Source organism: Schistocerca cancellata, chromosome 2 (assembly GCF_023864275.1).
Source record: "Schistocerca cancellata isolate TAMUIC-IGC-003103 chromosome 2, iqSchCanc2.1, whole genome shotgun sequence".
NCBI classification, from domain to species: Eukaryota; Metazoa; Arthropoda; class Insecta; order Orthoptera; family Acrididae; genus Schistocerca; species Schistocerca cancellata.
In genome coordinates this window covers 502,115,902-502,133,666 of record NC_064627.1, presented here as the reverse complement: position 1 = coordinate 502,133,666, position 17,765 = coordinate 502,115,902, and the positions used below count along the sequence as shown (strand labels likewise).

The 17,765-nt window shown below is 45.0% G+C and overlaps 1 protein-coding gene across 1 annotated transcript in view; it reads left to right on the top strand.

The window, feature by feature from the left end:
• LOC126155755 (transcription factor SOX-21) overlaps positions 1 to 17,765 on the top strand; it is a 158,184-nt gene that overhangs the window by 18,411 nt on the left and 122,008 nt on the right. The window contains exon 2 of the mRNA XM_049916250.1: positions 16,419 to 16,613. Coding sequence (XP_049772207.1) covers positions 16,419 to 16,613 — 195 coding nt within the window. The remainder of the gene's footprint in view (positions 1 to 16,418; positions 16,614 to 17,765) is intronic.

The following is a 17,765-nucleotide window of genomic DNA, read 5'->3' as shown; positions in this document are numbered from 1 at the left end:
AAAACTAACGTTATTAACATTCTACATCTGAATTCTTCACATCTGCATGTTTATTTCTCAACATAGTGACCCGAGCGAAGAGCACATTTCTGCCAGCGAGAGACCATATTTTGATATAGTCATTGTAGAATGTTTGTTGACGGGGCCACAACCTCATCTCCGCTTGCACCGCTTCCTCACAGTCAAGGTAAAGTCCTAAAAGATTTGGAAATAAATGAGAATCGGATGGGGCCAAGTCGGAAGTGTATGGAGGATGATCGGTGCCAGTGAACACAAGACGTCGGATTTTCGCAGCGCTCGTGTGTGGTCTGCATTGTCATGCTGAAAGAGAGAGTGGTCCATGTGTGGAAAAACTCTTCGATTTCGAAACTCGATTAGAGCGCGTTGTTTCTGACGTACCGACGTAATTATGTTACACATCATCATGTTACACGATACAATTCGGAGCCCTCTAGCGGCAGAGGGTTGCAAATCTGTAGACATGAAGAATAGATATGTATAATGTTTAAAAGCTCTGAGTTTTCTCACAAACAATTAGGAGGCACTACTTTTCAGCATACCGTGATATGAGGGGCGTTCAATAAGTAGAGCAGCACGTCGGCCCATTTCGGTTGAAGAAATGCGTAATTTGCTGTCGGACATCGTGGAATATTCTTGCTTCAGCATTTATAGTTACACGAAATTCCGATAGGTAGCGGCTCTGTACATAGCTTTCAAAGTTGCCTTTGTAATGGAGGGGTACTGTAAGCAGAGAGTCGTCACTGAATTGGTTTTGGAGGAAAACCAAAGGATCGCAGATGTTCATAAACGTTTGCAGAATCTCTACGGAGACCTGGCAGTGAATAAAAACACGGTGAATCGTTGGTTGCTGCGTCTGTCACACCTCAAGAAGGTCGCGCAAGACTGTCCTATCTTCCGCATGACGGCCAACCTCATCCTACTGTGACTCCTGCCATGTTGGAACGTGTGGACACTCTCATTACAGGTGTTGGACGGATCACAATGAAGCGCCTAGCTGCTCAAATGGACGTCACTGTTAGTAGCGCTGACACACTCATCCACTAGTTGGGGTAATCAAGGGCGTGCGACCGAGCGAGGTGGCAAAGTGGTTAGCACACTGAACTTGCATTCGGGAGGACGACGGTTCAAACCCGTATGCGGCCATCCAGATTGAGATTTTCCTCGAGTCTCTAAATCGCTCCACGCACATGCCGAGATGGTTCCTTGGAAAGGGCACAGCCCATTCCTTTCCCCATCCTTAACACAATCCGAAGTTGGGCTCTGTCTCCCAAGACAGCCGCGTAACAGAAGCCACAAAGAGCAGCGAAGAACCATCTATGTGGAACTGCGTTACGAGTCTGATAAGAAGGTTATTGATGCAGTAAGACTCTGGCTCCGCCGTCGACTAGTGAACTCATATCATGCGGTCATACAGACCCTCCCAGTAAGGATGCATAAGGCCGTTGCATTGAACAGAGATAACGTTGGAAACAGGGTTTTGTAGCCAGAAGAGTAGTGAATGATCTAGTGAATTGGAATCCTGAATAAAACCAATCCGCTTACAGAAAAAGAAGCATTGCTTCACTTGTTGAACGTTCCTCGCATTTCCTATTATCCGCACAAACCGAGCAGGGACATGGATACTGTGGGCTGCGTTACGTGGCGATCTTGTTGTTGATGCATGTTGTTTCCCAGGCGGGTTCTTTCCGCAAGTGCACGGTTAGGCGTCCTGTTTGTGGAGCGGCGGCGTATTAGCTGCGTTCTGCTGGCGACAGGCGTGATGGCTGGCGTACACGCGCAGCTGGCGCGCAGGCCTGCTGAAACAAAGCACCACATCTGCGCGGAGAACGTGCGCTCAGCTCCGAAGCCGTTTCTATCACGAGCAGCCTTTGTCCCGCTCTCACGCCCCAGCTAACAGTTGTTCTTCGAAGAAAGCTATTGTGCGTATGAGTTGTTAATACCTTTTCTGAGTCCAGAATAGTCCACAGGCCGTTATTGTGTTCGGCGTTTGTTGCAGCTTACTAGGTCGCATATTTATGCTACACATATTAAGCCTGACAGAGCTGGAGTTTATGTTTGCCATAGTAAGCTGGCAGTCAAAGGAAACAATTGCTGGTGTTCCAACGCCTCTCACCATGCTCCTCAGACAGCGCTTTACTCAGCGTTCTATCGTGCCACGAAAATTGGTTTGAAACAATGGTGAAGAAATTATGAAGGGTCAGTTTATACTGGTGTAATTGGCGTACACATCTCAAGCGGTAACTTGTATGGTGAGTGAGCACGTACAGCAGTAAAAAGGCTCCATGTCGTATCTGTTTTGTCTGTCACCACAAATATGGCGCAGGAAACAGTGGGACCGGAAAGTTGCTGGGGCAGTGGGACCGGAAAGTTGCTGGGGACTGTATGGGCGTAAATACTTAATGAGCTTTAAATATATTTATTAACAATAAAACTAATCAGACCATATGAACAGCGTCATAGTCATCATCTGTCTTCTGCTCAAAGGCAGGTTTTCACGTGGTAATCTCCACGCTCTCCTGTCCTCCTCTTGAGGTCGGCATAATCTTCGCTTCCCTTTATGACGTCTATCATCTTGTATCTCCTCGTTCCTGTCAATCTCGTTCCACAAACTGGACCTTCAAAAACTTGTTATCAAGCACTCCCATCGCATCGAATATCCTATCCAGTTCGTCTTCAGTTCTCTTATAATCTGCAGCAATCTCATCCTCTCACCAATCGTTTCTACATCTACATCTACATGGTTACTCTGCAATTCACACTTAAATGCCTGGCAGAGGGTTCATCGAACCATTTCATACTACTTCTCTACCAATCCACTGTCGAACGGCAGTTGGGAAAAAGGAACACGTAAATCATTCCGTTCGAGCTCTGATTTCTCATATTTTATTATGATAATCATTTCTTCCTACGTAGATGGGGGTCAACAAAATATTTTTGTTTTCCAAAGAGAAAGCTGGTGATTGAAATTTCGTAAATCTCGCCGCAAACAAAACCGCCTTTGTTTCAGTGACTGCCACCCCAACTCGCTTATCATATCAGTGACACTCTCACCCCTATTGCGCGATAACATGATGTCCTCCGTCAATCCTATCTGGTAAGGATCCCATACCGCGCAGCAATATTCCAGCAGAGGACGGACAAGCGTAATGTAGGCTGTCTCTTCAGTGGGTTTGTCGCATCTTCTAAGTGTTCCGCCAACAAAGCGCAGTCTTTGTTTCGCCTTCCCCACAATATTATCTATGTAATCTTTCCAATTTAAGTTGCTCGTAATTGTAACTCCTAGGTATTTAGTCGAATTCACAGCCCTTAAATTTGTGCGATTTATCGTATACCCAAATTTTATCGGATTTATTTTAGTACCCATGTGGATGACCTCGCACTTTTCTTTGTTTAGTGCCAATACTCTTTCGTTACTCACTCTTTCCATCCAACGTATTCTCTCCATTCACCTCGACATCCACATTTCGAATACTTCTAACCTTTTTTCACCCTCATCCCAGTGTCCACGCTCCATCCTCTTAGAGTGCCACACTCCAGACAAAACACTGGCCAAGCCTTTTCCTCAGACCTTTATCTAGTTTGCCACATAATAATCTCCTCGTTCTATCGAATACCTCCTTCGCTATAGCAATGCGAATTTGCACCTGCTCCTTCAGTGATCGTGCTTCCTCGATATTTAAATCCTTTTACCTGGCCAGTAATAACTTGTCGTATTTTAACATTTGGCACCATCCCCCTTTTGCCGATCAACGTACTAGTCGTTTTTGCTGTATTAATTCTCTTCTCATATCCCACACAAGTTTCATTCAGATCTTTTAGGATTTGAATACAGTTTGTTCATTTTCTGCCACTATTATCATGTTATCAGCAAATGCCATACATTCTATTCTCTTTCCACGAATACATACTCCTCGTTTTTCATCTAAGCCTTTCGCAATAATCTCTTCCAGTTATAAGTTGAACAGTGAAGGAGGGAGGCAACAACCTTATATTAAGCCCCTTCCAAAGCTGCTTCCTTCCGACGTTTCATTTCCAGTCCTTATCCTTACTTCCTGTTTCAAATAAAGATTCTGTACCAGTCGTCTCTCCTGCCAATCTACAGGCACAGCCAGCGCTCTGTTCACAAGTATGTAATTTAATATTAGTATAACAGAGCAAACAGTAAACTCCTCCAACCCTCAGAATACTATTAGCTTTCGAATAAAAAGCAGAGCACAAACAAATATACTAATATATCAAAAATAATAAACAAGAATGAAATAAAATAATCAAATGCCCCAGCAGAAGCAAAAACGCCCAAACTGCGAGCTATGACAGTCAACTAACAAAAGGAAAAGTACTTATAAGCTAGCACTAAAAGGCAGAATAGAAAATTCGTTGAGAACAGTTAACAGTTATATATACGTTATTTTACGCTTATCATACTAGGCCCTACAGAGGCCCCGTCGTTACGGCAACTTGCACAACTTAAACTGAAACCCAGCCAGGCACAGAGATTCCCTTAACCCAAATTTTGCACCAGACTGAACCAATACAACTTCTCCTAACACCGTTGTGGCCGATCCCACATCAAGTACCGTCCGTTCAGCCAGCCAGGAAACAATCTCCACATCGAGGACCAGCCCTCGCAAGATCAGACCCCAGAGTCTACTAGACTGCCTCCATTCCTTCAAGCGCGAACTTCCTGCTCTGCTTTTGAGATACTTACTGGCTGTCTACATTCTGCCGAGTCTCTGCTGAGGCTTGGCGAAGCTTCCGTGACGACAGCAGTCAGCCCGTCCTCCACATAAATGAGCCTCAATCACCAGCTGCCAGCAGCTAGGCGCCACCCGTTCAGTTCAGTCGTATTATCCCCATACACAGAGCCAATGTTTATGGCTGCCTCCCGTGCTGTCAGCCCTCCACTGAACTCAAATAGAATAACATGTCGGCAATGTTCCTATTTCACCACATGGCACTTCATCATTTTCTAGCGTTTACAACTCCACTCGCTATTACCAGATGACAAAAAAAAAAAAGGTTAAAATGGCTCTAACCACTATGGGCCTTAACATAGGCCATCAGTCCCCTAGAACTTAGAACTACTTAAACCTAACTAACCTAAGGACATCACACACATCCATGCCCGAAGCAGGATTAGAACCTGCGACCGTAGTAGTCGCGCGGTTCCGGACTGAAGCGACTAGAACCCCTCGGCCACAGCGGCCGGCTTCCAGATGACAAAACGACGTTATGTAAACCCAACAATCAACAGTGAACTGCAAATGAAAAATGAAAGTCGGTAGATAAACCCTTGGCAACCGGAATATCAACATGCAAAACAAAACACTACGAACGAGGTAGTACGGAGATGCACAGCGGACCTGCATTTTGGAGGGCGACGTTACAAACCCGCGTCCGATCATCTTGATTTATGTTTTCCGTGATTTTCCTAAATGGATCCAAACAAATTCCGCCATGTTTCCTTGGAAAAGGCCACGGCCGGTTTCCTTCCCTATCCTTGAAACAATCCGATCCGTCTCAAGTGGCCTCAGGACATTAATCCCTAATATTCCTACCTTCCCATATTGTTTCAACCAGTCTGAAGCAGTATTCATACTTGAATTGTTGGCTACCATACATGTGTCCCTGATGTACAACACAATTTTGTTTTGAATGCTTATACTTTACATGGAAAGTAAATTCGCTGAATATACAGGTATCGATTCTTTAACGGTGACATGCTCTACATGTCCTGCTATAATCGATCAAATTGGCGTCGTTTTGCAGTAATTCATTCCGTCTACATTAACAGTACACCTGATCGGTCATTCTCTCGTCAAAATTGACTTTTTCATCACTTTTAACTATATGGCTGTCCTGGGATGTTGATACACTAAAGAAAGTGCGGAAAGCTGAGGGACGCGAAAATTCAGTGTATTAACGATTTCCTTCACAAGCGCGCTACCAATGTGACCACTTCTAGTTTCGTTGGCCGTTGTACGTTCATCACCCACACCAGACCAGCATCTGAACCTCCTTACAGCGACGCCTAGTGTCGTGATGACACTGCTGTGAGGTGGGTAGCAGCAGATGCTGCTCATTCTTCAGTCTTCCTGGTGTCCACCTGGCCTGCCTTCCCACAGTCCCTTTACAAAGAGGCAGGCAACCCCAGAGCAAGCAACACCTTAAGAACCGGTCTAACGGGGAATCGACGCCGGGGCATTGCGTGACAAACCCTGTTAGTAATCCTCTAAACTGCCTCGGCTCCACGTTCCCGGAGGATGACGACACTCGCTCTTCCTCCAGGGAAATACAAAGGCCTTAGGACCTTACAACTAGTACCAGTAGATAATCAACTTTCACAAATGCTCATGAATAGCTGCTCTCAGAAAGTGAAAGTGGGCTAAAAACTTACTTCTGGGTATGAAGATGTAGTTATTAAACGCGTATTCGATGAAAATGAGACAGATAGACGAACTGGAAAGTTACCGATTATCGCTTAAATGCTGATTTATTTTCTATTAGTGACAGATTTTTGTCTATGTAAACAGCCAGCAAATACCTGTTTCTTATGTGAAGTGTTGAACAACCGACATATTTGACATATTTTCTCTGGATAACTTACGGTATAATCCCTAGTTATTACGCACGTCCGTTTTCAATGACGACCTAAATTAGCATCCAGTGAGTCTTGTCGTAATCATTTTACCAAAATCAATTAGAGCTTTCTTTAAAAGACTTCAACGGTCCATGAAACTCTTAAAAGTATCAAACATATTTGATCAACACAAGTTCTCTTAAGAAAAAAGTACTAATAACGCTCAGCGATAGATCGTCAATAGTTTTCATTGCTAGAATGGACATCGAATGTTATATCCAGTGTAAGAGAGTCACCTGAATGTTTAGTGGTCTCTATAAGTGATACGGTGAATACACAAATGAAGCGAGTGCGTCATTCACTGGTGTAACATCCGAAGTGATTCCCATTTTGATACGCTGAAGCCCCGAAGAAACTGGTAGAGGCATGCGAATTTAAATACAAGGATATGTAAGCAGGCAGAATACGGCGCTGCGGCCGGCAACGCCTGTATAAGACAGCAGGTGCCTGTCTTAAATCGATTACTTTTGCTGGGATGCCAGGTTATCAAGATTCAACTATGTTTGGACGTGGTGTTATAGTCGGCGTGCAAGCGATGGAACACATCTCCAAGGTAGCGATGAAATGGGAATTTTCCGGTACGACCATTTCACGAGTGTACCGTGAATATCAGGAATCCGGTAAAACGTCAAATCTCCGGCACCGCTGTGGTCGGAAAAAGGTCCTGCAAGAATGGGACCAACGACGACTGAAGAGAATCGTTCGACGTGACAGAAGTGCAGCCCTTCCGCAAAATGCTGCAGATTTCAATGCTGGGCCATCAACAAATGTCAGCGTGCGAAGCATTCAACGAAACAACATGGATATGGGCTTTCGGAGCCTGTATTTCAGCAGGGGCTGTTCAAGCTGGTGGAGGCTCTGTAATGGTGTGGGGTGTGTGCTGTTGGAGTGATATGGGACCCCTGATATGCCTACATATAACTCTGACAGGTGACACGTACGCAAGCATCCTGTCTGATCACCTGCGTCCATTCATGCCCATTGTTCATGCCAGACTTGGTTAATTCCAGCAGGACAGTGCGACAGCCCATACTTGCATAATTGCTACAGTGTCGCTCTAGGAACACTCTTCTGAGCTTAAACACGTCCGCTAGGCACCAAACTCACCAGACATGAGCGTTATTGAGCATATCTGGGATGCCTTGCAACGTGCTGTTGAGAAGAGATCTCCACCCCTCATACACTTACGGATTTATGGACAGCCCTGCAGGATTCATAGTGTCAATTCCTCACAGTACTACCTCCGACATCAATCGAGTCCGTGCCACGTCGTGTTGCAGCACTTCTGCGTCCTCTCCTCGCTGGAGCCCTACATGATATTAGGCAGGTGTAACAGTTTCTTTGGCTCTTCAGTGTATAAACCTGAGGCGTGAATGTGTGGAGAATACCTTTCTATGCATTAGCAGTCCTTCCAAAATCTGTGCTTCTGTTTTTTTGTTCTTGTTTACATTTTAATGAAGAATTTGTCCTATTTTAGTTCTCACTAACTGCTGCTTCTTGAGAGACCTTATTCATCAGCAGTGTAATACAGATCTACTCACGAATAAACACGTCTCATATTTTGTTCTTTACAAATTCCTGCAGACACACAGCATTGTGCACAGGTCCACAATTTAATCAAGCGTTGATTCGTTAAATTTTGCATTGCATCTTAAAGCACAGCATTCAAATGCCAAAACACTAGCCGAAAATATTGATGGCTCCCAGTAGGCGTAACAGTCTTCATCCTAGAATAAAACATACGCTGACCTGCACCAGACACATAAGGTAACATAACATATATGAAAATAAATGAAAAGACGGGAGCATGTTGTTGGGCGACACATTGCACGAGGTCAGCGTGACTACAGCGCAAAAAGGGGCTGGCATCGCTGAAGTGTTGCTAGAGGAGGCCGAAATGCAGGCGTTTAATTACACGCTGACTGGCGTGAGATCTGGAACAGTTAAGGGAATTAATAGTAGCAAATAAAGTACGTAGTTGATATAATACTTAACTTTAATCCACAATTGGTGTACATCGCTCTTGACGGTACATGTTATAATCTCAATATCAAATGCTATGGCGCCTTGCTAGGTCGTAGCAAATGACGTAGCTGAAGGCTATGCTAGCTATCGTCTCGGCAAATGAGAGCGTAGTTGTCAGTGATCCATCTCTGGCTAAGTCGGCTGTACAACTGGGGCGAGTGCTAGTACGTCTCTCTAGACCTGCCTTGTGGCGGCGCTCGGTCTGCCATCACTGACAGTGGCGACACGCGGGTCCGTCGTATACTAGCGGATCGCGGCCGATTTAAAAGCTACCACCTAGCAAGTGTGGTGTCTGGTGGTGACACCACACCCGCAACACGTGACTTCTGAAGGAACGGGAAAAGGCAATGTTTGACCGGGAGATAACTTATGGATGAGGTAACTTCTAGAAGAGAACGGGGAAGAATCATCGGGAAAGTGGAAGGACGACGAAATGTGCCGAGTGTAGCCCGGGATCTTAGTACTGCTCGCAGCATAGTTTCACCTTAATGGGGGAGGAGGGAGGGGGTGGGGGCTTCCAAACTATAGGCATCGCTGCCCGAGGGAGAGGAGGTGGTCGACCACGGTGAGGAGGCGTTCTGCCACGGTGAACTACAGCGGTAGATGACCGTTACGTAATACAACAGACATTAAGGGATCAACGTAAATGCGGTTCTAGGCGCTTCAATCTGGAACCGCGCGACCGCTACGGTCGCAGGTTCAAATCCTGCCTCGGGCATGGGTGTGTGTGATATCCTTCGGTAAGTTAGGTTTAAGTAGTTCTGAGTTCTGAGGGACTCAGATGTTAAGTCCCATAGTGCTCAGAGCCATTTGAACCAGCCAACGTCAAACAGCGGATGCAACTGCAATCACATTTCACAGTTCTGCAAGATTCACAATTTCACACTCCACAGTGACACGGTGGCTGCATGGGGGTGGTTCCTTTATCCGACTATCAGTGCGTCGTGTTAACTTTGACAACCTCACGTCGGCGGCACCGTTTGCGATGGGGCCTGAGGAGGTTGCTGGAGGGAGCTGGCACCACATCTGCACACGCGCGTCATCTAATTCCCGTAAATTTCGGGAAGGAGGGCGATGAGCTCTGACGCCACATTAAATCACATCCGGGATCTGTTCGATTGCGTTCAGATCTGGCGGGTTGGTGGGATAGCACATCAGTTGGAACTCATCACAGTGTTCGTCGAACCACTCCATCACACTCCTGGCCTTGTGGCATGCCGCATTATCTTGCTGAAAAATGCCATTGACGTCGTGATCGTCATGAACGGGTGTACGTCGTCTGAAATCAGTGTACGAAGTGTACGATACTCTTTGACCGTCGTGTTGCCTTGCACGAGCTTCACTGGAGCCACGGATACCCAGTTGAATGTTCCTCACAGCATAATGGAGACTGTCCCGCAGAACAGGTGTCAAGGAGCTGTTCCCCTGGAAGACGACGGATGCGCTCTCCTATCGGCATGATGAAGAGCGTATCGGAATTCATCGGACCATGCAACGTTCTGCCACTGTGCCAACGTCCAGTGCCGATGTTCACAGCCGTGTGGTTCTAGGCGCTTCAGTCTGCAACCGCGTGACCGCTACGGTCGCAGGTCCGAATCCTGCCTCGGGCATGGATGTGTGTGATGTCCTTAGGTTAGTTAGGTTTACGTAGTTCTAAGTTCTCGGGGATGTTAAGTCCCATAGTGCTCAGAGCCATTTCAACCATTTCGATAGTCACATACCCATTTCAGTCGTAGTTACGGATGTCGCGTTGGCAACATTGGCGCATGCATATATCGTCGGCTGCGAAGGCCAATCGTTAGGAGTGTTCGATGCACTGTGAGTTCAGACACACTTGTACTCTGCCCAGCATTGAAGGCTGATTTTAGTTCCGCCACTGTTCGCTGACTGTCCTGTTCTACCAGTCTGCTCAGACTACGACATCCGAGATTCGTAATGAGGGGTGGACGCCCAACCCCAAGACTTCTGATCGTAGTTTCATCTTGGTTTCACCACGTGTTTAAGACACTCATCACAGCACTCCTCGAACACGCGACAAGTCGTGCAGTTCCCGAAATGCTCCAGCCGGGCCATCACAACCTGCCCTCGGCCAAACTCAGATATCGTGCCTTCCCCATTCTACGGACGGACAGCACGCTTTCTGATCCTACGTGCATCTTATGCGTGTCTGACCAGCAATTATTCCTCGCCAAGTAACGCTGCTATCGCCTGGACAGATTTATATCGATAATAGGTCGCTGGTCATAATGTTCTGGCTGATCGGTGTGTATTGTAGTGCATCTAACTCATTCTATTAAACATAAAAAATGAAAGCTAATGAAAATGTAAGAGAAAAGGTAATTACGCTAAAAATTTGGAGAGAAAAAAGAAAATCAAGTTCGTCACTTTTCCATTTATAGGGGAGATATCCGGTAAAACTGAATACGTTGTAGGTAATATTAATGTTGCAGCAGCATTTCATACCAACAACAAATAGTATAGCGCACATCATCGATAAGACAAGCCAGTTTTATCAGTCCGGAGCATATAGTTGCAGTGATTGTGATTAAGTTTAATTAGGCCAAACTGCACTAAAGACGCGTATCAGATACAAAGAACATATTTGTAAAAGAGAGAACAATCAGTTCACATTCTCTCTACATATGAAAAACGAAACCATTCCGTGTTAAATATAGAGTACAATTTACAGTTGTTGCACATAAATGACAAAGGTCACCAAATGAGTATTTTAAAAGAACACGAAATTCACACGCATTTGATAAAAACTTGAAAACTTACGCAGTTAAAAAAAAACTGTTCTGAAAAATAGTAATTTCATTGATAGTTTCAAAGATATGCTACAGACTATGAAGTTGTTCGAATAGAGATATCAGTACATCTGGTCTAAATTTTACATTAGTATCTCATTACCCAACCTTAACTCCAGGTAGTATATTCAGTTACTTTTTTTAAGCGTAATATGTCTTCTTTTTTTTATTTTAAGACGTCTTCAAAATAGGTGAAGTATTGATTTCACTAATTTTCAAACTCCTGTGAAAGTAACTGCAGTACCTGTATTGACATGTTACCTCACTATAAACGTTGAATGTGGGTAGGCTTAGACGCTCATTGTGTTTGAAGTTCTGTTGATATGGTTCATTCTGGCTTCGTCTGTTTTCATAAGAATTCAGCCTGTATTTGTTACAACTTAGATCTAGCTTTATACCTATTGCTATTAATACTGCTATCGTATAGTACTTCTACAGTACAATAACAAACAATACGACTGTAACATGTATAAGAAGTCCCTATTACTACCATCACCTCTATGATTTTTCTACAGGAACTACTACTACAGAAAATTACGCTACTAATACCAACACTGACATTAATATTTCTTCTGTGTTTATGTATGGTTAAGCTAGGACCGCTTATCGTTGCAGAATACTTGAGCAGCATGTTGTCTTGTGTGCCCTCCACTATTTCTCTAATATAATCTGAGATGGACACATATACACACAGACACAAAATTATCACTGTCGGAAAGTATCAAGCGTCCCTGTACGTTCCGTACCAGGTCGGACATCCCACTAGGTACAGCAGTATTCTATTGCATCCATACGGCATGGTGAAGGATCAGAGCGCGTCACTTATCTTTCACTGATTCTTCTCGTACTTCTTATATTTGCTTGTGATCGCTTCCCAAATCTCTGCCGTTACTGGGCCAAGAGATCGTAGAACTATAGGGCTTCTTTCTCGTTTCCTATGGTTGTATGCAGGCCTAATTCGTCTCCGCTATGGTGGCTGTTGATTGTAGTTAAGACTTGCTTATTCTGAGACAGTATCAGGTATACAAAGTTCTGTTTTACTGTAATGATGTCGTAAATGTTTTATGTCTTAAAGGAACAGTTCTTTTATCTTCAACTAGGGGACATTCACATAGGAGATAACCTGTTATGCCAATAACTCCAGAGTCAAATGGCTCTGAGCACTACGGGACTTAACATCTGTGGTCATCAGTCCCCTAGAACTTAGAACTATTTAAACCTAACTAACCTAAGGACATCACATACATCCATGCCCGAGGCAGGATTCGAACCTGCGACCGTAGCGGTCACACGGTTCCAGACTGAAGTGCCTATAACCGCACGGCCACACTGGCCGGCACTCCATAGTCAGAGCTTGCTTTACCTCTTAGCAATACTGTTCACATATGTAACATATGGCCCATGTCCGGAAAGATAATAGACCAGTCCCATATTTGGCTTAAAATGTTGAAAAGACACAGAGGACGTAATCCTCCTCATGTCCGAGCTGTCAGTCTATCTGTCATACAAAGGACGAGAGTTCATTCCCGATGCCACTAAGCAATTCTCGTTGTTGAAATGAATGCAACAGGCCCCTCTCCGCCGGCTAAGGAACGCTGAGCAGCGATTTATAGAAGCAGCGGCTCTGGTATCGAAAAGATAGTGACTGGGAACACCAAGTGCTGGCGGTGGGCTTCTATGAAATTGCTTCCACAGCATATGATGGCCATCGGTCACAGGTAAATGGACATCAAAATTCGGGAAACTAAATTCCCGGGAAGAGTCATTCAGCGTATTGCTCCCGTACAAATACAACTCGCTAAATGACCATCTCGTAAAATATGAGAAATTTCATCTAATATAGAGACTTGCTTACAGTCGTTCTTTTCCCACATCATTTGAAGTTGGAAAAGGAAGATGAGGAAACGACAACATTATGTTACGTAATTTCTGGCACACGCCATAAGGTGGCTTCCGATGCAAATGTTGACATCAGGAATTAAAGAAGTACTAGGGGGTCTCGTACAGTATTAACTGCCATTGAAGCTACATTCATTGTGGTGAAATGCGATCAACTAACATAAATAAAGAAAATGTTCTCACTTTCATTGTTGGGGATTTGGGGAAAAGGCTTTTGTGTTAATGTTTCTTTCCCGCTGAAATCAGAACCGTCCAAAAGGAAAGTGCATTGCTGCTCCTCACGATCGTCTTGAAACGCAAATCTAGCGTTGAAGTCGAATACTTGGATAACAATGTGCTGTGCATTCATTCATCTGCCGACAAATCGTGGTTCTTTTTCGTCTACATGTAGAAAGAAGGGTGCAGACAGAGGCACGGCAGCACCAAAAGTGGAAACGGTGTTCACGGCTTTTTATGCCTTTCGGAGAACGATTCAAGTCATTTCTGAAAAAGCAACAATAAATCATTCTACGTGGATGAAACGGATCGTATGTAGAATTGCATCGTGTTTGCTTATTCTGACATGAGTACAAAAACATACTAGCACGAATAAAAGGCAGCGGGACTGCTCATGACCCTCAGGGACTAACTGTTATGGCATATCAATGCGCGACTGTGTCCTTGTATTGCGACAAGCGTCATCGAAATCGATTAGTTCAGAGGAAATGGGAAAAAATTATATTCAACTGTCGACAGCTGCTAAGAAATACGAGGGCGCGCTGAAAAGTAACGCCACCAATTTTTTTTCATTCTGTTCCGAGTATCTGTTGAGATATTACGTGTCATCCCTGTGCCGCTTGAGGGCTTCGACTTGTAGCGTGTTACACGGCGGTGTGTAACGTAACTATGTCCGTGCGTGAGAAGCAGCGAGTTGTAATCGAGTTTCTAACCGCAGGAAACTGAAAGCACGAATTCGGAGAGTTCTTCCAAACATGGATCACCCGCTTCTGCAGTATTACAATGCCAGACCATACACGAGCGCAGCGACATCTGCAACAGTCCGACGCCTTGGGTTCGCTATCATCGACTATCGTCCACACAGTCCCGACTTGGCCCCGTCTGATTTCCATCGGCTTCCGAAACTTAAAGAACACTCTCGAGCATAAAGAGGTGCGAACAGAGATGAGATAATGGCTCCGTCAACAAAGTCAAACGTTCTACGGTGACGTTGTCAACAAACTGGTCTGTATTCATCGTCTGGGTGACCATGTTGAGAAATAAATATGTAGACATGGAGAATAAAGATGTAGACTTTTAAAGCGTGTAATGCTAAAAAAGCTGTAAGAGTTTTCAGTTTAAAAAATTGGAGGCATCACTTTTCAAGGCGCCCTCATATTTTGTTATTACTACCATTTTCGATTATAACTAAGAAAGTGCTACAAGAATTTTTTCAATTGCATTGTGTGGCTTACGGGAATGTCTGTGAAAAATAACGCTTGAAATTTGGAAATAAATTGAATCACACTCGGCAGTCGCTTTAAAGTAATGAACTATTTGCTGCGTTCCTCATTGGTGACAAACTACGCTGCACCGGTTTTCGAGCACATACGCTGAAAGTTTACCGTCTACCCGCTTGCCTAGGGACGCCAGATGAAAGTTGATGTCGTCAAGCTCTGAACCAAAATTGCGCAACGGATAACTGGGGAGGGGAGCTTGAGAGCGCTACCTAGAGAGCGTGCCCTTTCTGTACGATACTAGGCAAAGGGCTGGAGGGGTCACAAGCTGATGTGTGGGTCCCTGCATTCTATATCTTTTATTTTAAAAGAATTCCTTTAACTTGACTTCTTTGTGATTTTTAAGGTATGTTAAAGATTGATGACTATTGATTACGTATTTATTTTAAATATTATCCCTCGATTTTACAGCGATTGCAGCAGTTGTTCCAGTTTACAGATATTACAACTTATTGCTCGGGTATATTATATACCAATCTGCACGCTCTTTTCTACGGGCAAGACGGAATTGCGTTGGCCAAATGTATACCACCAAAGCCTCCCAATATTTTACATAGGACATCCACTACGTGAGGAGCGTAACAGGCAAACTGGGGACCAGATACATTAACACAGGGGATCAAATTTCGGAAATTAAACGAGATCATTCATTTCCTTACACAATCCGAACAAAAGAATTAGTACAAATATTAAAATACCTCTCTTCAATGCGTGAACATTGAGACAGAGTCACTGAGGGCACGTCTGCTCACTTACCCGTCTTCTGTAACACCTCCGAGAATATGGAGGGCACCCGGAGGTCTTCCTGGGCCCCGGTGGAGAGGGTGGTCGAACCACTTGGCCGTGACCAACCTCTCCACCCCAAATCTTGTGACACTGGAAAGTCTTTGACTTTTACCAACCTGTGCTGTCTCTCTGATCCCCTACCCAGGAGTAAGGTTGGCACTACTATACTACAGAACTACTTCCCAACAAAGATTTGGCCACGCTTTACGGAAAGGTGTGAGGAGGATTAGGACAGTTCATGTGCAGATTCACATTCACGTACAAGAAATGCATAATACATGACACATGTAAATATGTATTATGAAGCCTGGCACCTTTCTTTCCACCCGTCCACATGGGTTCTGTTGCACCCGCGGCCGGCCGCGTCGTGTAATAAAATTAGCTGCGGAGCCGCCTCTGTTTCTATTTCCCGGTGCGAGCGACCAGCGAAGCCTGGTGCTTATAGAGCGGAAACTACTGTACCGTTTCAACTCTTCAAACTGTGGATTTCGAAGACACAGAAAAGACAGACAAGGAACTTATCACACTTTCTTATCCATACATTTCAAACAAGACAAATGGCCTCTTGTGGGGTTTCATGGAAATGGAGAAGTGGCAATGATCCTCGAAACTGTATCTTAATATAGAGACAGTGTTTCATTTCCTGTCATGTCTGTACATCAATTTAAGACCCTGTTTTAGAAAACAGTATGCGTTGGCGCAGTTTTCTTGGGGAGTGAGCTAATGGAAACGGCTTTCTGCTTGCAGGCGCGGAGTGGAAGCTTCTGTCGGAGGACGAGAAGCGACCGTTCATCGACGAGGCGAAGCGGCTGCGCGCCATGCACATGAAGGAGCACCCCGACTACAAGTACCGGCCGCGGCGGAAGCCCAAGACGCTGCGCAAGGAGGGCTACCCCTACTCCATCCCCTACCCCTCCGTGCCCATGGACGCCCTCAGAGCTGGTACGTACCTCGTGTTCGTCTATGTACATAAACGCTACGCCTACACACATAAACCAAAATATTATGACGACTGTCCACCGCAAGATTGGTTTGGAGTAGAAGACGAGGTTAAGAAAGTGTATAAGCGGAGCCACACGCGAATGAGGCAATTCTATCGACCGCACGGACAGGAAATGGAATATCCACTGACATAAGGGACTGAGATAAAGAACAGATTATTACGGCCGGTGGCTCAGATTGAGCATCTCGGAAAAGACTAAGCTGGTCGTCAGTTCGTATGGTTGAAAGACAGTGAAACACGAGTATGCGAGGAGGTACTGAACGACCGCGCCACATGACAGATGATGCAGGCTGGAGGGCTGCCTACTCTGTAGCAGCGATCTATGGCTAAAGAGTTCAATCCTGGTGCATGCACGACTGTTTTTAAGCACAGTGCACATTGTTGGACTCCTACGTGTTCCGATGTTGGCCCAACAGCTCCTTAAATTAGGATGGCAGTGGTTGTGGGATCATCGAGATAGAATGCGGCTCAATGGAGACAATATACGTAGTCGGATGTATTACATTTCACGCTACACCTGCCGAATAAACGTTTCCGGAGATGCCTTCATCCACGTGAACGAACGCTGCTCGAAACATGCGTTGTGCTGTGGTTCCAGGTCAGTGGGAGCGGATGTTTCGTCTTCCACAGTACATCGATGGAAGCAACTGGAGACACCATGTCAGTTGTGTACAACGTGAGCATTATTGTGAACCATGTGCATCCCTTCCTGTTCGATGTCTTCCCCAAATGCGATGGCATCTTCCAGCAGGATAAATTCCCGTGTCACAAAGCCAGAATCGTGCTGCAGTCGTTTGAGGAGCATGTTGAGTCTTGGCTCCAAAATTCACCAGGTCTGAACCCGACGGCCCACCTCTCGGACACAATCGGGTGACCCCTCTGGCCTACAAACTAACAGGCAATGATTTATAGGTATCGCGTGACCTGTGACTAGAAATCTGGTGCCACATGCCACCGGAAACCTACCAAGCACTTGTCAAATCCATGCCACGCATTTGTTTTTCCTTCCAAAGATTTTTTAGCACGCTATTGAGCGTGTAATTGTAATATTTTGCATCATCAGTGTACTTTTCCATGAAAAGGAAGCTCTT